At 35.0% G+C, this 21,938-nt stretch overlaps 1 protein-coding gene across 1 annotated transcript; it reads right to left on the bottom strand.

The window, feature by feature from the left end:
• Window positions 1-18,101: 18,101 nt before the first annotated feature.
• On the bottom strand, window positions 18,102-20,049 carry LOC131855452 (la-related protein 6). The gene has a single exon (XM_059206730.1). The coding sequence runs from the start codon at window positions 20,047-20,049 to the stop codon at window positions 18,676-18,678; it is 1,374 nt and encodes a 457-aa protein (XP_059062713.1). The 3' UTR covers window positions 18,102-18,675.
• Window positions 20,050-21,938: the final 1,889 nt, after the last annotated feature.

Raw genomic sequence — 21,938 nt, 5'->3', positions numbered from 1 at the left:
GGTGGAATATTAAACATACATACATAAATTGGGTATAAGACCGCTAGACCATCGACGACCTCGGCGGTCTAGGGTCTAGCACACCGCTTTACGTCCGATGGTCGCGGGTTCAATTCCTCGCACGGCACATACATTTGTATTCATGTGTATGATTGTTTGTATAGGTCTAGGTGTTTTCTATATATGTACGAAAAAAATCTATGTATCTGTATCAGTTATCTAGTACCCATAGCACAAGCTTTAGCTAGCTTAACTTGGGTCTAGATGGCGCTGTGTGAATTGTCAAAGAAAAACAAAATAGTAGCCAGAAATAAATAATTAAGATTTGTGTATCTTTCCATTATGCTTGAAAATAAAAATATGAAACATATCGAAACGGTCTGAATAACTATAATATTATGTACACTTATATAACACACGTTCTCAATACACAAGCGTACCTAATGTTTGTTATATAACCGTGTAATCCGACTGCATTGTGTTTTTATGTGGAACGAAATCGTTGTATCTGTTGGCCATTTATTTTATTACTCTCACAAGAATGGTACTGATAAAATTAGAAAGAAATAAAAACATTTATTTACAACCATTATTGATATGAACATACATTTACACATTTTTACAGTGGTACATCTATATATATGTAACTGAAAGGTGACTGACATAGTGATCTATCAACGCACAGCCCAAACCACTGGACGGATCGTGCTGAAATTTGGCATGCAGGTAGATGTTATGACATATTCATCCGCTAACAAAGGATTTTGATAAATTCCACCCCTAAGAGGATAAAATAGAGGATGAAAGTTCGTATAAATCTTCTTAGATTTTCGACTGATTCAACGGAAATTAAAGATTGAAGCTACTATGAGGAAGACGTTCGCTTAAATAGGATTTTGATAAATTCAACCCCCCAGGGGGTAAAATAAGGGATGATGCAGGAGTATAAGGAGTTATTGCCACTTACTATTCGACACTGCCAGCTTATTTACAAATCAAATCAAAAACAATTTATTCATGTAAGACATTTTAGTCGCTTATGAAAGTCAAGTTTTGTATGAACATTTTTTCCGTAACGTCCAGTTCAGTAGTCATCACCATCATCGCAGCCAGGAAGACGTCCACTGCTGGACATAGGCATCCCTCAAAGATCTCCACGACGATCGGTCCTGCGCTGCACGCATCCAATGCCTTCCAGCGATCTTGACCAGTTCAGTAGTATACAAATTCAATTTATAAAAAAGAAATTCAATTGAGTTTTTTGCCAGTTCTTCTTAACCAACGGCGGGTCATGGGGGTCATGGCCGGGGGGTCATGACCCTCTGAGCTGGTTCCAGGACTTAGGTGGACCACTAATTGAACATAATGATTTTAATCATATATTTTGACATCATACAGATTTTATGTAACTACCTACCTACCTTCAATATTTAATTAATTATATTTAAATAGTGTTTCTCTGGATGTCTTCAAGAGAAGATGGCGATATGTACGTGGTTATGTAGAAGTTATTATGTGTTAAGTGTTATAATAAAGAATAAATATTTTTAAGTACAGTACTTACGTACATTATTAAAATACCTACTATTTACTTGTATCTATTGTTATCAAAATTAAATTCTTTTGACTTGACCACGACTATGTGACCCCCTCCTGGCGCCAAAGCCAGATCTACCCTTGTTCTTAACTGAATCTGGCAAGAAATTCAATTAAATTTCTTTTTTTTTAAGCCAGATTTATACATTTGTAAATTTCCTTTCCGTGTATTATACAGTAAGCCATATTTTTTTTTATTAATATATAGTAATATCTGCCGCTTCGTTTGTGGTGACATCCTTTTGGAGTATTTCTTTTTCTTTTTAATTATCCTGTACATGTGTTCCCTTGGATTTTTTTTTTCATTAGAAGTTAATAGGAAGTTCATACTCGGTATTGATGTGTTTATGGAAAGAGACACTTTTCTTTCCAGTTATATAAAAGGTAGGTGTCTATTATAAAAGCGTTGAACGCCTGTAATATCTATTAGTATGTATCAAAACATCTAACTTACAAATATGTACGCTAAATCGTTAAGTCCACAATATGATGTGCGATACCAGAGTGACCTTGCATAATCGAGTTAACTATCGAGTTAAATAATCGTTACTGCATCGATTAGGTAACGGAGATGTGACCGAGAGAAAAAATCATAACTTCGAGTGGAGCGTGATGACCTCGGTGAATTAGCGGTATGCACTGACTTACTATGGTTACCTAAAACTGGGACATCTCAAATTAATAACCAAACGAGAAGCACTGAATCACTGGCAAGAAATGCCAGGATTAACACATTCAAAAGACCTAATATCGGGCTACTCGAACAAATACTCCAATAGACTACTGCTATTGAGTAAAAACAACATATGCATGATGACTAGGGCCCTCACAGGACACTGCAAATTAAACAAGCATATGGCAAAACTAGGCCTATGCACGACAAAAATCTGCAGATTCTGCCAAACTGAAGAGGAAACGCCGTTTCAAATCCTATGTGGTTGTAGCCCACTCATGCATAAACGAAATATCTCCTTTGGAAAGTTTACACTCTTTCCTGAGGAGATAAAAACCATCGCTCCTAAGAATATCCTTCAATTCTTGTCCCCGACGGGTCTATGTAGGACGCAGTGCTACAGGTGCTACAAACATCTGACAATAGCCCAAACAACCCTATAAAAAAAAATACTGTGGTTGAGGATTCTTTCCCCGAATAATACAAAGATTTGTATTGATGATCTGTTTGTGGTTGTCTAGATGTTTTTCTTTATATATTACGTACTAGCTCTTACCCGCGACTTCTTCTGCGCGGAATTTAACCCTCTTTCTTTATGACTAGCTGACCTGCGTTTCATTTCTCCACCTTTTACAATATTTTTCATTGCAGCTCCGCTCCTATTGGTCGCAGCGTAATGTTATATAGCTTAACACCTTAAGCGCCATGTATATCTTTTTGTCACACAGTGTCTGGAACACTGTGTACTCAAAAGTATACGTTGTCCACCTTGCAGGAGGCCTTCCCACGCGACGTCCTCCGGTCCGGAGTCGCCACTTGAGGACTTTATTGCCCCAACGTCCATCTGTCCTACGAGCTATGTGCCCCGCCCATTGCCACTTCAGTGTCACAATTCTTCGGGCTATGTCGGTCACTCTGGTTCTTCTGCGGATCTCCTCATTTCTGATTCGATCACGCAGAGAAACTCCGAGCATAGTCCTCTTCATTGCCCTCTGATTGACTCTAAGCTTGTTCATAAGGCCCATAGTTAGGGACCGGTTGTATGTAATATTATATTATCTGTGTCGGTAGTAGGACAAAAATTCATTCATTATTTAGTGATTGATAAATTGCAACTATGTATTAATAAAATCTGTAATCGTAACAGATCACACAACAAATAGTCCTCCATAAAAACATTATGTGTTTATAAATACAGCTTAGAACTTTATTAATGGTGTTAATTCAACAAAAACAATAAACAAATTAATATCATTACTGTTTTTTTTACGGTGGGCGTTATACCATAAACCAAAAATAGATTTTTTAAATAGGAAACATTTGTTTATTCGAGCTTCGGCATTGGGAAACAGGTTTTTTGTGGTAAATATGTTGACAGTTGAGGTAGTCCTACCACACTGTATACCATAATTTAGACATTAGAGGTCGTCGGTTCGAAACTGGACACCAATACACTTCTGACTAATTGTCGTGTGATGGAAACACTACTAACAAATCTTTAGTAGAAGATGAGTAGTCGCGATCAAACGTAAATTTTCGTGTAAATATAAATCTTTCTCTAACTCTCCGTTGATAGAAACACCAATAACAAAACGTAAATAGATATTGAGGTGTTGCGTTCTTACATAAATTTTATAGTATTTTTATTTAATTTTTTTTTTCGGACTACTCTAATACTGTTGGCCGCAACGATAGGGGGAGAGTGCAGATGGCACTCGAAACCCGCGGAAGGACTTATGGAGCGGCTGAAGGCTAACTCCCGCCTGACGGATACGACTTTAGTCTGAGGGCACCGCTATGGGTTCTAACCTCGGCTCAGCCCGTCGCAATATCGATCCCCGTTTGAATTGGACGGGGGATCGATCGGAGGGGCTGACACCAAAATGTATACAACCTCATATATTTAGGAAGCAGATCTCGCCCGGAAGCTACAACCGGTTCCTTATTAAAGATAATTTTATATGTATCGGCGCTACCGTGGCAGATTGCCGTCGTCAGTGCCGTGACCATAGAGACAATTTCAATATATCTTATATATAAAATTCTCGTGTCACAGTTTTCGTTCCCATACTCCTCCTAAACGGCTTGACCGATTCTCATTAAATTTTGTGAGCGTATTGAGTAGGTCTGAGAATCGGCCAACATCTATTTTTCATCCCCCTAAATGTTAGGGGTAGTCCACCCCTAAATTTTTTTACTACATGCATATAAATGTAAATACGGTACATACACTAAAATAACATTTTTTACATTTTTTGTCTGTCTGTCTGTTTGTTCCGGCTAATCTCCGAAATGGCTGGACCGATTTTGACGGGACTTTTTTTGGCAGGAAAATGATGTAATAAGGAGTAATTTAGGCTACTTTTATTTCATAAAATTTTTTCTATTTTAGAATAATAAAGTTAAATTCCACGGACGAAGTCGCGGGAACAGGTATAGATAATATAACATGTATGTCCTACAGTGAAAACTTCTACTAGCATTAACCAAAAATATGGGGTAAAAAGATTTTCATCCCGTTAATATACATTATGTTATCTCTACCATAACTAACAATCCCCATCCCCCCTCCGTATTATAATAATAATATAATAATAATAATAATAAATACCATACACACACTCTGCACTTACTTGGTTTCGGCCCGTAAGTGTGGAGAAAACCAGCAAAAGCTGAGAAAAAAAAAGAATGATAATAATAATAATAATCATTTATTCAGCATAAAAAAGAGTACAGAGTAAAAAAGAAAACTTAAAAACTAATCATCGTCTATGCTGAAAAGGCCTCCACTCAGCTGGTGCCGCAGCGTGTCACTACAGCGCTGATCATCATTGGAGCCACTTGAAAAAAAAAGAAGTAGCATTCGTGATGAATTCAAATATATAAAATGAAGAATCAATTAAATGGATGAATTTTTTTTTTTTATAACACTGGGGACAAACGAGCATGCGGCTCACCTGATGGTAAGCGATTACCGCCGCCCATGAGCACCCACAACACCAGGGGAATTGCAAGTACGTTGTCGGCCTTTTAAAAAGGAATAAGCTCTTTTCTTGAAGGTTTCAATATCGTATCGGTTCGGAAATACCATTGCTGGAAGGTGATTCCACAATGTGGTTGTGCGGGGCAAAAAGTTTCTAGAAAACCGTACTGTGGAAGACCGCCATTCATCCAGATGATCAGGATGGTATTTCAGTTTCTGGCGGGTGGTACGGTGTTGAAACTCAGCAGCTGGTAATCCGAACAATTCCTCAGAACACTCCCCGTGATATATGCGGTAGAAAATGCACAGAGATGCAATATCTCGCCGCAAAGCCAATGGGTCGAGTCTGTCACATAGAATTATAAGTATGTGTGATAAATAGAAGAAAAATATATAAGGATAAAAAAGTGTTCATAGAAAGACTTGTGTAATATAATATAGCTTGATATATTTATTTATTTAATCAATATATATGTATATATGTACTACTGTATTTATCTGCCACGTTTAAGATTTTTGTACTTTTAGTAAATATTCTTTAAAATTATGATTATGTGTATGTGGCAGCCCTAGGCGACAGTCGTGCACCGATATACCATATATAACCTTGTAAACGTGTACTTAGGGGCGTAACAAACTGATATGTTTTTATATACAATTATAATTATATATAAAACAAAATAAATATCAATATCAGCAGTCTAGTACCCATAAAACAAGCTCTACTTCACTTGGGACTAGATGGCGCTGTGTGAATTGTCCACGGTTATTATTATTATTTATCCATAATTTATATGCAATCGTTTTCATTTTTTATAAGAAAATACTTTTTATTTTACACACATTTATTTTCTCATGTCATATTCTGTCTGTCTCGCTTTCACTCCAAAACTACTGAGCCGATATAAATTAAATTTGGTACACTGATAATCTAGACCCTGAGAAAGGCCATAGTCTACATTTTACTGCAAAAATAGGGTTATAAGGACTTAAAAGTTAAGATGAAAGGTTGTATGGAAGTAACGTTATTTTAAAGCTAGAAGCATAATATAATAATAATAATAATCTCAGGACAATTCACACAGCGCCATCTAGACCCAAGTTAAGCTAGCTAAAGCTTGTGTTATGGGTCCTAGACAACTGATACAAATACATAGATAATTTTTTTTTTCGTAAATACATACATATTATACATAGAAAATACCCAGACCGATACAAACAATCATACTCATGAATACAAATGCTTGTGAAATTTATTTCGTATAAAACTTATTTCGTAGGCTGTTGATTAAATCAAATATAATAATATCGCTTATACATCACAATAACATGTAGGCTAGAAATTCCACGCAGGCAAAACCGCATGCACAGTTAGTTGCTCATATTTTCACAACCCTACCTGTGCATATGACGTAATATTTCCTTTAATACCTCGCTCCATAAACCTTGAACGACTGCTCGTCGTTTCCCACGAAGTTTTTGGCGATCTCTAGACCCCGAGGTCGTCTACAATCCACTCAATATGAACATGTGACCCTATATTAAAAACACGCTTAAACATTAACGGTTTGGATTGAAGAAATTAAAAAAATCGATTGCACTTATTGATAATTGTATAAACATCTACGGTGTACTATAATTATGCAGTTGCGTTCGTTTAAAAACAGGCGGCTCAATGGTTTTTTGTTTTTAGGGTTCCGTAATAAAGTAATAATTACTATTCATTCATAAACGTTATTTGCACATGAAAAAAAAATAATCTCAGGACAATTCCAACAGCGTCATCTAGACTCAAGTTAAGCTAGCTACAGCTTGTGTGATATTATAGATTTTAAGACATAAAACATAATATTACATAGTTCTAAATAACTGATACAAATACATAGATTTTTTCCGTAAAAACAATTTTTTTTATTAAATACATAGAAAACATCCAGACCGATACAAACAATCATACTCATAAATCATATCAATCATAATCATAATCATACAAATATTGGTGCCGTGCGAGATATCGAACCCGCGACCATCGGACGTAAAGCGAATGTTAAAACGAAGCGATGTGTTAAACCGCTAGACCACTTAGGTCGCCTAATTTACTACGATGCTAGTAAACAAGAATACGGCCCATCTGATGGTAAACGGTTACCGTAGCTTATGGACTTCTGAAACACCAAGGGTATCTCGTCATGGTTGACCTTTAAGAAACCTTAATATACCCTTCTTGAAAAACCCCATGCTGTAGTCTCTTGTGAAAACCTCAGATAGGTCATTCCATGTAAGAATACGCGGCAGGAAGCTCCTCTGAAACCGCACTGTCCGAGACTACTAAAGTTCCAGCGTGTAGGGATGAAGTCCTTGTCGATAGCAAGCGATGGTGATATACACTATCTTCCTAATTATCATCATCATCATCATCATCTGCCTCTTCCTTATCCCATTTATTTGTGGTCGGCGTAATATTTTTCTCTTCCATTCATCGCTGTTCGCAGTCATCTCGTTATTTACTTCCTTTCTCACCATATCATCTTTCACACAGTCCATCCATCTCTTTCGGCCTGTCTGTGCCTTATAACCCCGTTAAAGTATGATTGTTCGTATCGGTCTGGTTTGTATTCTATGTATATTATGTATGTACTTATAAAATATATCTAAGTATTTATATCAGTTGTCTAGTACCTATAACACTAGCTCTGCTTACCGTGGGACTAGATGGCGCTGTGTTAATTGTCCACGGATATTTATTTATAACCATCCACATTTATATGTACCTAATACTTCACTTTAAACATTATCAGACTGTACCTTTATATAAAAGCGTGAGCCTTCCTCTGCTCACCAAACAAACCACACACTCAACCACCCACATTCATGTAATACTTGAAAAAATAGATACCGTGAGGTCAAAAAGCTACTATTGAGGGTTCCAATTGAAACTACCATTCAATAGATATGATAGGAATTTATTAAAAAAAAATACTATAGGAAGGTCATTAAAACAATAGCGCCATCTACATTTACCCCTGGCGCCATCTAGTTTGCACGGAGTGAACTAATATTACTTAAATTTGTAACTATCTTAAACAATACTTTTAAAAAATCCTAGTCTTTCTACAATATTATTGTCCGGAACCCTCGGCGCATCAGTCCGACTCGCACTTGACGGATTATTTGGTATGTAACACTTTCCGGTTGTACATAAACATGTAAAGCATTTCATTGATGAATCTAAATCTACGCCATTTATACAGAAAATGGCGCGAAACTTTTTATACAGTGATGTTATTTTGTAGATTTGGTATATTTTTTTAACTTTAAGTTTCATTTAACAAATTGATTATGTTCAAAGTCTACTAATAGACTTTTTCTAAGTGTTACATGTAATGTTTTTCCATGTGTTTGTTATTTTATCGGAGATTTAATTGCGGAGAATAGCCATTCTCCGCAATTCTCCGAAAAATAACAAAAGTATTTTTTATGTATAATAATGGAATGGTGCACCTGCCTGCGCTAATGATTTACGCTGGCGGAGCACCAGTGGAGGATGATAAGATGAGCATGAGGTCAGGTCAGTTAGCATATCGTAACAAGTTCACCAAGAATCTATCACGATGGTTTCCAGGGGGAACCGCGGGAAGATCAACCTGTACATTGCTAGCAATAAGATCATCAGTCCACATTACTAATAATTCCATTTCCCCCCAATTACCAAGGTATATATATATATATGGTTATTATAATGTGGTACAGTCGTGTCTGAAGTAACCGTACGTCAGAAAGTTAATTAAAATTACACAAAGTTTTAAAGCTAGCAATAACAGTGTCAGTTCACATTACCATCTCTTTTCTCCCACTTCACGACTGTTATAACAAACGGGGTAGTCAGAAGCATTGTCTACTGTTATGATATACGCAATATACATACATATAGACACATAGGCGTCGGCTAAAAAGTCAATTTTACCCCGTGGTTCCGCTGTCACCTCTCTTCTTGTTCTGGTGTGATGAAATTATCTTACAAGAAGTTCTTAAAGAAATAATTTGAATAAAGTTTAAAATTATATCCTACATGACATTTTGACGACCTCGGTGGTCTAGCGGTCAAGCACACCGCTTTACGACCGACGGTCGCGGGTTCGATTCCTCGCACGGCACAAACATTTGTATTCATGAGTATGATTGTTTGTATCGGTCTGGGTATTTTCTATGTATAATATGTATGTATTTACAAAAAAAAATATCTATGTATTAGTATCAGTTATCTAGTACCCATAACACAAGCTTTAGATAGCTTAACTTGGGTCTAGATGGCGCTGTGTGAATTGTCCTGAGATTATTATTATTATAAAGAAGAGAGTCTTATGTTTTAGACAATGATGTAAAAAAATGCTTCATTGGGTATATAAGGCACATCTGAATTCAGGTAAAAATCAATTCAAATAAAAAAATCATTTAGGTTTTTTATTATTGAGAGGTTTAGTCTATGGTCAGATGCTTTTTTAATATGGTCAGAGACCTTTTTTTCTTTTCTTTTTAATTTATAGTTATATCTGCCGTTTCGTTTGTGCCGACATCCAATTGGCCTATTTTTTTTAATTATCCTGTACATGTGTTCCATTGTATTTTTATTTATTTTTTGTTTTTTTTAATATTTTTCCATATATGGCCTACTTTTTTTCATTTTAATTGTCCTGTGGTTCATTGTATTTTTAGTTTTTTTTTTGTTTTATATTATTATATTTTTTACTATAGTATTATCACAGATAACATAATATTACATACAGATACCCCATCCCATACAAGAAAATGGTTCCTTCCTAACTCGGGCTATTCTTCGGGCTATTTTATTTCGCCACCGTAGCCGCTAGATGTCGCTAGATCTGAAGCAGTTCGGATTACTAGTGGGTGCTTAGTAACAAAGCATGAAAATAGATGGCAGTCAATTCAGTCTACATGACATCTGTTTTGCAAAGATATGTATATAATAGATATGTAGGTAACTGTATCGTGTACCTCATTAGGGACGATTCAAGATTCAATGTAAATGTGTAGGTATAATATCGTTAGCCGACACTCTGCAGATATGGCTTATGTGCCAATGTATATACTTATTATGTTATGGTTTATTTTACATTCCATGCCTATTTTTTTGATATGTTGTAACGCGTCTGCGCTATACGTATAGCCTGATTTTGATACGTTTATACTCGTACGTATCAAAATCGGGCTATACGATTTTTTATTTCAATCGTTATATGTATGACACTGATTTTAGCTACAATGAATTTACTGGTATATACCTCATGTATTCTACGATGTACCCCTCTTTTACCTAATGAGAATTCCGCTATATCTTATATATAAATTTTGTATCACAGTGTTAGTTGCCATATTTCTCCCACATTTTGATGAAATTTGATATGTATACTTGCCAGGTCTGAAGTAGGGTTGTTATCTATTTTTTATACCCCTAAGTCATAGGGGTGGCCTACCCCGAAAAAATATTTTTTTGTATTATGGACAATTTTTTATTTATTTATAATGTTACATTGAAAATACATACACGCCTAAATTTTCACCCGTCTTTCACCAACCCCTATTTTTAATAGCGATATTCTTACAAATATTATAAATGCTAAAGTAACTCAGTCTGTCTGTTTGTCTCGCTTTCACGCCAAAACTACTGAACTGATTTAATTGAAATTTGGTAGACAGATAATGTAGACCCTGAGAAAGGCTACTTTTTAATGCGAAAAAGTATTGAAAGGGGAAATGAAAGGCTATATGAGGATATCGTAATTTTTAAAGTCAGATCTTGTAAGATTAAGTGAACAGGGTCGGTCTAGGTTTTTCATTATTAGAAATGTGTAACGGGGTAACACGTTATTTAGTGCGAAATTGTATATATTACAATAAAATTTAACGAGAAAATATTATAATGATGTCACTGGGACACTCATTGCCTTACTACTATATCGTCCGTTAGTCGCGAACTTTCTGGAAACACGAGAGGCGCGCTCCTATTGGTCGGTAGTAGATGAGGTAGACGAGTCTCACGGCGCCGCAGCGTAAGTACTTACTATACATACGTAGTATACATATGGGTGTTACAAATGTTTTTATTACGAGTAATATTACTCTGTTATCTAAGCAAGTAATGTGTGCTTATTTTGAACTTGATAACATTCTGAATTACTCGTATATCTTTCAATATCTTTAGCGGTATAAACCAGGTTATGTACTACTACTAGTATTGTTAGTGAGGGATAAAGTTGATGAACAAAAATAAAACAATATTCGTATTAAAAATATATTCATCTAATATTTTTGGCATTATTTTTAAGTTTCTTCCAAATACAAGGGGTCTGACATGGGGTGTTATGTACCTACATTAAAAAATACTTTTTGAAATGTATGAAATGTATGTACCTACATTAAAAGATAATTTTTGAAATGTATGAAAGAAATGTATGTACCTACATTAAAATATAATTTTTGAAATGTATTAGATGTAAGAAAGAAATTTATGTCCCTACATAAAAAGTTCATTTTTGAAATGTATGAGATGTATGAAAGAAATGTATGTACCTACATAAAAAGTTCATTTTTGAAATGTATGAAATGTATGAAAGAAATGTATGTATGTACCTACATTAGAAGATAATTTTTGACATGTAAAATGTATGTTCATTAAAATATAATTTTTGAAATGTATGAGATGTATGAAAGAAATGTATGTACCTACATAAAAAGTTCATTTTTGAAATGTATGAAATGTATGAAAGAAATGTATGTACCTACATTAAAAGATAATTTTTGACATGTATGAAATGTACATATGTACCTACATTAAAATATAATTTTTGAAATGTATGAGATGTATGAAAGAAATATATGTACCTACAAGTTCATTTTTGAAATGTATGAAATGTATGAAAGAAATGTATGTATGTACCTACATTAGAAGATAATTTTTGACATATATGAAATGTATGTACCTACATTAAAATATAATTTTTTAAATGTATGAGATGTATGAAAGAAATGTATGTACCTACATAAAAAGTTCATTTTTGAAATGTATGAAATGTATGAAAGAAATGTATGTACCTACATTAAAAGATAATTTTTGACATGTATGAAATGTATGTACCTACATTAAAATATAATTTTTGAAATGTATGCACCGTACAATAACAATACACGTTAAACATCATACCACAGAGTCATACGCAAGTTAAAAACAAACTGCTATGATATATTAATGAGAAAGGAAAATCAACTTTATGGTATTCGAGTTAGGGTCGATTTCTCTCTTTTTTTTTAAATACTATTTTAATCTTACCAGTTGCCAGTATTCGAAGACAGCTACGATTCGTACTCGATATTTTAAATTATTATGTAATCGATTATTCAGTACAAACGTAAATAACCAACGACACTAATAATGTACTACTATATTCCGTTCTTTGAAACGGAACACTGCTATAATACATAATAATGAAAATTTACTGTTCACAACGACTCATTAAAAGCATCATCGAATAATGCGCTGTAATAAAATCCTGTTATCGATTATTCAAAAAAATCGATTATTCATGTATTTATTTTTAATATGACAACACTTCATACATAAGTATTATTGGAAATAGTATTACTTGCTTGTTCGGCTATTTTTAATTTACTTAAAATTTTTTTATATGTTTAATTTACAATAATAATATATTAAGTGCTTATTATTGGAAAATATAAAAAAGATATTTAATTAGGCCGATACAAATGACGACAATGCTTATGAAAGCATTTTGAAAACATTGAGCCCCGTATTAGCACTGATTAAAGTGTAATTAAGTACTGGAAAATAACAAAATGAGTAAATATATGAAAATTACTTTTCTAAACGCATTATTTCATTTTAACATGTATATATAACTTTTTAAAAATTGATTAAACATTTTTGAAAACACAGTTTTGTTTTTTAAAACGTTTGCAAAACTATGAAGAATTCCATCGATACCAATCACGCCATCTATATGCAACTTTTAGCAATAATAATGGCTACTTCCTCATTGAGTGCCACTGGTATTATTATATATATATTTTTTAAACTGTAGCACTGCGACCTACGTAGATCTATTCTGCTCGTCCTTTTTCAGTTGCTACCTTGTACCATCAGGGACAAAAATTGAAGGATACTCTTAGGAGCGATGGTTTTTATATCCTCAGGATAGTGTAAACTTTCCAAAGGAGATATTTCGTTTATGCATGAGTGGGCTACAACCACATAGAATGTGTAGTGGCGTTTCCTCTTCGGCTTGGCAAATTGATATTTCGCCTTAGTATCGATACGAAAGACTGTTGACGACCTCGGTGGTCTAGCGGTCTAGCATACCGCTTTATGTCCGATGGTCGCAGGTTCGATTCCTCGCACGACACAAACATTTGTATTCATGAGTATGATTGTTTGTATCGGTCTGGGTGTTTTCTATGTATAATATGTATTTACGAAAAAAAAATCTATGTACTTGTATCAGTTATCTAGTACCCGTAACACAAGTATCAGCTAGCTTAACTTGGGACTAGATGGCGCTGTGTGAATTGTCCTGAGAATAAAAAGACTAGTATACCGCCCCCGCGTTACACGAGTGAAATTATTAGAGAGATATCTAACTTTCACTGTATTACTATCCAAGATACTCTCTGATTAAAATAATTATATACTCTCTAGTAATTACATTTGGGTTTATCTATAACAAACAGAAATTTAAATATTTCCCTTTCTAAGTCATTTTTTTTTAATTTGTAAATTATTATTGAAGTCTTCTTTTATTTTTCCTCTGCAATGTGTATTATATATTTTAATTAAAGTTTACTATTAAAAAAGACGAGTCATCGCTGCTTGATAAGTTAATCGATTCGATTGATGATAATGATTTCTCCACAAGATTAGTAAAAGTACTAAAAAATATTTGGATATTCTGTGGCACACTATATACTGTGGTATTGGATAGAAAACATTCAAATAAAAAAAAAAACATTTTCATTTCCACTAAATTAGTAAAAGTACAAAAAAATATTTGGATATTCTGTGGTACACTATATACTGTGGTATTGGATAGAAATCATTCAAATAAAAAAAAATATTTTCATTTCCACTAAATTGGTAAAAGTACAAAAAAATATTTGGATATTCTGTGGCACACTATATACTGTGGTATTGGATAGAAATCATTCAAATAAAAAAAAATATTTTCATTTACACTAAATTAGTAAAAGTACAAAAAAATATTTGGATATTCTGTGGCACACTGTATACTGTGGTATTGGATAGAAAACATTCAAATAAAAAAAAATCATTTTCATTTCCACTAAATTAGTAAAAGTACAAAACATATTTGGATATTCTGTGGCCCATACACCACTGTATGCTACGGTATTGGATAGATAATATTCAAATAAAAATAAAATCATTTTCATTTTACTTTCAACTGTATTAGTTAATTTTAATTTAGTTATTAAATTAAAACTAAATGAACTTAATAATGTATATATAAAAATTTGCACGTCTGTATGCAGGCTGAAAGCACTGTGCAATATCTGTACCACAGATAAAATAATATTACATATCCTATTCATATTTCTTTTTAGGGGATATCTTAGATTTTTAATAAAAGAAGAACCTCAATTATTTACGTAAACCAGGGCGGGTTGGTAGTATTAATATTGTGGAACCTATAAGCACTAAATTTGCGAATAAACGATTTGTTTTGATTTAAAATATAAATCTATATGACATCCACATCTTTTAGTTTTATAATAGACTAGCTACTCCCCCCGGCTTTGCACGGATGTACATGTATTGTATATATAAACTTTCCTCCTGAATAACTCTACCTATTAAAAAATCGCTTCAAAGTCCGTTGCGTAGTTTTAAAGATTTAAGCATCCGTACTGGGGGCCCAACTGAAGATCAGCGCTGGAAACTATTTCCAGCATTATGCTGAGTTGTGGTCCACATTGACTCCGTTTTTTAATGTGTAAATTATTTTTGTATTTCTTATGTTATTACTGTAAAAACGAGTTAATAAAAAAATTCTAATTCTATTCTATTCTAAGCATACATAGGAACGGACAGACAGCGCCAGCGACTTTGTGATATACTACGTAATGAAAACAAAGTGGCTGTCGCTGTCTGGCCCTTTTTTTTAAGGAAATTTTGTACACCCGTGCGAAGCCGGGGCGAGTAGCTAGTATTCTATGTAATGAAGCACTAAATTTGCGAATAATTGAATTTAATACAGTAATAATAATAATCTCAAGACAATTCACACAGCGCCATCTAGATCCAAGTTAAGCTAGCTAAAGCTTGTGTTATGGGTACTAGATAACTGATACAAATACATAGATATATTTTTTTTCGTATATACATACATATTATACACAGAAAACACTCAGACCGACACAAACAATCATACTCATGAATACAAATGTTTGTGCCGTGCGAGGAATCGAACCCGCGACCATCGGACGTAAAGCGGTGTGCCAAACCACTAGACCACCGAGGTCGTCGTTAGTCACCAGCTATTAATTAATTTCTAACCCAGATCTAACTGTTGTTCATTGAGATTGTGAAATAATCACAATCTGTCGCAGCATGAGAATCGATCAGTCAAGGTGAACACCTGAGCACTTTCCACACTCAAGGTTAAATAATTAAACACGCTTTTCTCAAAAAACTTATTATTAACATCTCTTTACAAAGACAAGCACCTAGCGGCAAAAAAACCGCCCAACTTGTGCTCGGTCCATCGATAAACTATGTATACATTACCTGTATATATAAATTAATATAACACAATTACTAGTACAAGAAAATTTTGATTTATACCATGATGTGACCAGTTCTGGCGCAATATATAAATAAGTCCACAAATATATGAATTATAATTTAAAAAAAATTTATTTAAAGGATGAAAAAAAAAAGTACTCTGATTAACCCCATTTTTCAATATAACTCGATATCGGTGAGATATATGAAAAAATGTTTTAAATAAAACTTGTAGACAAAATAATCCTACATAAAACAGTCCTTTTCATTTTTTTATTATCTCCTGTTGTTTAGCCACAAATTTAAAAAAACTAATTAACAAAAACTAACAGCTTATCTTTATATATTGCTCCAAAACCGGTCACATCGTGGTTCGAATCAAAACTTTCTTGGACTATACGCAACCTTTCTCTATATACATCACAAACCTTAAAGTAAAAAAAACTTAAAAGATAAAAACTAAAAAGATAAAATAATGGCTCGACTGACTTCAGTTTAATGACTTAAATTATTATAAAAAAATTATGATGCACGTTATGATACGTCGTGCCGCACCGTGGGTTATGTAGTTGCTCTGTCTGGCGAAATGACAGTACCTTTTACTTTGGCATGCCTTAAAATCTACACATTCTAATAAATACACACTCGTAAGTGATGTTATGCAAGTCTACTCTGGATTCTAATGTAAAAGTCGATTTAGTTTCAATCTTATTGTGTATTTAATATTTCGCTCTAATATATTAGTGCTAGTTGGTTTGTATTCACACGTTTCGATTTTAAAATGTAGTTACAACGATTATTGCAAACTAAAGAACCAAACAAACGGTCAAATAGACCGTAAAATTAAGATTTAAATTTTTGAGTGTCTCTTTTAAAATAAAGTTAAATATAATATTAATATACATTATTTAAATTATTAACCGGGTCTTAACACGAATAATGTTATGGCAAATAAAGGTATTTACCTCTTGCTGCAATGAGACATTTGAGTCTCATTCTTAATTTAATTCTTGCTCGTGCTTAAATTAAGTTTATTTGAATAAATTATTTTCTATTCTATTCTATTCTTCTTGTGATGAGACAGCTGTCCGAATGAGCGGTAGATTAAAAGAATGATAAGTATGACTATTCAAAAATGCTAGAATAAATGATTGTTTATTTTATTACAATCAGAAAGAAAACTATATCATAAAAAAATATACCACTTGAATTCTGAACTGAAGTAGCTATACAAACTAAATAGCGGAGATAGTCATAAAAATTACAACATAAGAGGCCGTAAGGTCTTATATGAATAAATAATGAATTTAGTTTTGAAAATAAAATATAAGAAAATATCATAATAATCAGTAAAAATATCTGCTAGTGATGGTAACCATAAAATTTAGTTTTCAAATTACTATTATAACTGTTTAAAACATTATAGCAAATATGTCGCACTGTCCACTCCAGAGGCAATGAACATCATAGCACTGCTGCGGATCCAGTGCTTTTGGACGTGGACGTAGATATATTATATTATTGAAATTATAAGAAAGTATTGACTACTTATCACTACGACTGAATTAATCTTATTGTTTTTTTTATATTTGAGCCTACATAAATTAGTGCTGGTTGGCAGTTTGTATTCACACGTTTCGACTTGTAAAATGTGAACTTACAAGGATTGTTTAAAAGAGCAACACACAAGTTTCTTGCCTATTCTTTTTGTGATGAGACAGCTTTCCGAAAAAGCGGTAGATTTAAAAAAAATTTGACTATTCAAAAGTGCTTAAATTAAGTTTATTTGAATAAATGATTTTCTATTCTATTCTATTCTATTGAAATTATAAGAAAGTATTGAAATTATAAGAAAATATTATGTAATTGACTAACATAGTTTATAAATTGTTTACCAATATAATATAGATAGATATTCGAAATAAATTAATATATAATATAACAAATAAACATACATAATTTATATTGTTTCGGATTATAAACATATGTAAGTACGATTTAAGTGTGTGCAAATAAAATACGAAACGGCGTATTTCAATATTATTGAATTACTTATTTGAATTAGATTCCAGAGTAGATCGGTTGTACAATATATGTTGTTAATCTAACATCTGCCATCGCAAAGGTATATAGAGCCTACAATCACAGAATGTCGATTTTGCATATCGTATTTGTGCTCAAAATTGGACATACATGGAATGAAAACTCTACCACGGATCCGCAATAAATACGCGATATAAATAAATCTAATAAATTACTATTAAAAGTTTACCGGCTAACACTAAACACAGCTGTGTCTTACATACTATATGAGCTTATCAATCACAATTTCGACGAGAAGAAACCCGTTCGATCGACAATAGGTAACTATAGAATTGAAATACAAAATGCGACCGTACAAGTTTCTTTCCGTACCTACACATTAAACCAAAAGAAAAATCTTAAATATAAATCGGCTAGCGGAACACACGCGATCACAAATAATTCAACATAGCATCGTTTCCTGGTACAAAACAGATCGAAACCACACGGCTTCGTGAAAGGCAGTTAGTTATCCAACGTGATTAGAAAGGTGTCACGGTTGGCGGGCGCTTTCTAGCGCGAGTACAACGCAAGGTCCGAGATTCGACGCTGGCGGGCGGCGGCGTGGAAGCCGCGAGTGCCGTCCGGCACGAGCGGGGTCCGGGGTTCGAAGCGCGGCGCGCACGACAGCCGCCGGCCGCCGCACTCCGAGCCGGACAGCGAGCAGCCCGACAGCCGCCGCGACAGCCAGCCCTCCGCGCTGCTCGCGCTGCCCGTGCTCACCTGCGAAGTCCTTCTCGAATTGCAGTAGAACGAAACCCCAGAATCCGAACTGTGGCTGCACGTCGACGGCCGCCGCGGCACCCACGTCTGTATTTCAGGAGACCGAGGCGCGAAGAAGCCGCTCGAGTTTCTCCTGTAGAACGGAGTCCCGTATCTGTAGTCGTACTCTGGTTCTGAACCACTACAGCATGAGGAATACTCGCACTCATGGCGGCGAGGTGTAGGACGCCGCGCCGGGACTTTCCTCTTCGGTTCCCGGGGCACGCCGTTCAGTTCGTATATACGCATACCTTCGTCGTCGGCAGCCTGCAGCCGAAGCGCTTCCCTCGCCGACTCAGATTCCGTAAACTCAACTAACGCACACACACAGTTAACCAAACTCGGGTTTTTGTTAAGAAACTGGCGGACGTCCGCCGGAACTGGGTTGCCGGGTCGCAGCACACGAACTAGAGCAATCTCGCCACAACTCGCGAATAATCTCGACACATTCTCGACCGTGGGACGGTCTATGGGCATCCTGACTGCGACCACTGTCCTAGACGGCGTCGTCTCGTCGTAGGCCGGCAGAGGGTCGATCCTGCGTAACTTTGTGCCCGCTTCATTGATCTCCAGCTTGGTGGACCTCTTCAGAGCTTCAGCGACCACTCTCCAGTCTTTCGTGAGATGCTTCACACGTTTGAAGCTAGATATCAACTTGAGGGAGACATACCCTTCCTTGTTCCGGCGTACGTGTTTGAGAAGGAAGGCATCTTTAGTGATATTGGCATCCGAGAAGTAGAATTCGACTTGCGACACTATCCGGTTGGCGAGCTCGTCGTCGGGGGGTGTATACGGGGGTTCCTGGGTTTCGGCGGCGACTTCGCAGCCGGAGTCTTTACCGCCTCCGGAGCCAGCTTCGGACGCGGTGTCAGAGAGGTCAGCATGGTCGTCGGTGGACGGGCGACGGTCAGAGGCGATGCCCTCGTCGGGCTCGGGAGCGCCCTGGCTGGAAGGGAGCCCCTCCATGAGTGTCGCGTGTGGGGATGCCACTATTTCATAACAGAAGCGTACGTATCGCTCGATGGCGCGGGTCGGACTGCGGGCGCGCGGCGAACTCGCACCTCTTTTATAATGTCGGAGGGATGTACGGTAAAAGGCGTTCGGAAACAAGACGTGAGATGACATTGCAGACTATATGACGCTGTTCATACGTAATTAGTCTGTACACGTGTTTAATAAATGCATTGTGTAGGCAGATGATATAGAAGTTTGGGCGGTCGTCGTTTGTTTTAAAATTAGGTGCATTCTCACGCGATGCTGTTTATCTGTTGCATATGATAATTTTGTGCATGCGAACGTAGAATTCTATACATAGATAAGGCCGTGTGTATAAATACTTTATCGGAACAATAAACTAGATAAATGTAGTTGAAAAACCTTGTTCGGTTCATAAATATTCACACATCTGTACGTACGACTTATTGCTTTTTTATCTAAACATAATGAGTGTGTATGTACAAGTATATCTGTTAAAATAGAATGAAAAAACTACCTTCAATATAGTTGTTTTGATGTTATACAATTAATAGGTAATCTAGAGTTGATTTGTTGTTTTGCAGTCAAAACTGTATGATCATTTGATGTAATGATATACCAATATAGACAGCGGTCTAGCACACCGCTTTTCTTAATGGTCGTAGTGATAAATAAAACCCGATGATCGCGGGTTCGATTCCTCGCACGGCACAAATATTTGTATTAATGAGTATAATTGTTTGTATCGGTCTGGGTGTTTTCTATGTATAATATATATGTATTAAAAAAAAATGTGTGTATATGTATCAGTTGTCTAGTACCCATAACACAATCTTTAGCTATCTTAACTTGGGTCTAGATGGCGCTGTGTAAATTGTCCTGAGATTATTATTTACTTTGAATTGTTAACGAATTATTATAATAATAATTCGTTAACAATTCAAAGTATATGGGACACAGTTACCTAGATACATCAATATAATAATTGCAATTAATTATAGCTAGTAAGACTAAAGTTGCCAACCGTCCTGTTTTCCCAGGACATGTCCTAGTTTTTGAAGTGTCCTGGGAAGGACATGTCCTGGATTGTTAGATGTATAGATTAAAATTAAAGTTATAAGAACATAATTGTATACATATACATATGATCTATACATATAAATAAAATTAGAGAGTCTGTTTGTAATATTGAAATAACAGTTTTTTACTACATTCATATGAATATAAATACGGTATATACACTAAAATAACTTTTTCTACAATTTTTGTCTGTCTGTCTGTTTGTTCCGGATAATCTCTGAAATGGCTGGACCGATTTTGACGGGACTTTTCTTGGCAGGTAGCTGATGTAATTAGAAGTAACTTAGGCTACTTTTATTTTAGAAGAATAAAGTTAAATTCCACGCGGACGAAGTCGCGGTTCCAGCTAATTGTAAACATAACAAACTTCACCATTTTCTAATCATTTTAAAAAATAATTAAAATTAAAATTCATCAATACAATTACGCAATTGTCTGCAGCTGATTTTGTTAAAGTCTTATCTGATCCCTTTCTGATGATGTAAGTATCAATAAGAGACTTATTGACACCAGAAAGCTTTTGTTCGGAATATGTTTACCTTGAGAATCGTATCCATGACCGAGCATGCACGCAGACCGAGCCATAAGGGGTCGGGCTATATATAGAATTAATACGTGTCAATTCATAAGCCACATGTCGGATGACTCAGTTGTTAAGGTTACGGCTTACAGCAATTATCAACAATCTTGCTGCATTATTATTGTGGTAGTTTGTTGATAAGAGAGTAATAGTTTAGTGGTTAAAAGGTCTAAAGGTCGTGAGTTCAATTTTTTTCTTCTCTTTATTTCTTTTTGTATTTTTGTACACTAAATGTAATTATGATAATCCCATTGTAATTAACCTACTAATATTATAAACGCGAAAGTTTGTGAGTATGGATGTATGTTTGTTACTCTTTCACGTAAAAACTAATTAACGGATTTTGATGTAACTTTACAGGAATATAGCTTATCTATCT

The sequence above is a fragment of the Achroia grisella genome, unplaced genomic scaffold, assembly GCF_030625045.1.
Source record: "Achroia grisella isolate CSIRO2021 unplaced genomic scaffold, CSIRO_AGI_Agris_v1 utg1419, whole genome shotgun sequence".
Classification (NCBI taxonomy): Eukaryota; Metazoa; Arthropoda; class Insecta; order Lepidoptera; family Pyralidae; genus Achroia; species Achroia grisella.
This window is presented reverse-complemented; position numbering and strand designations above follow the sequence as displayed.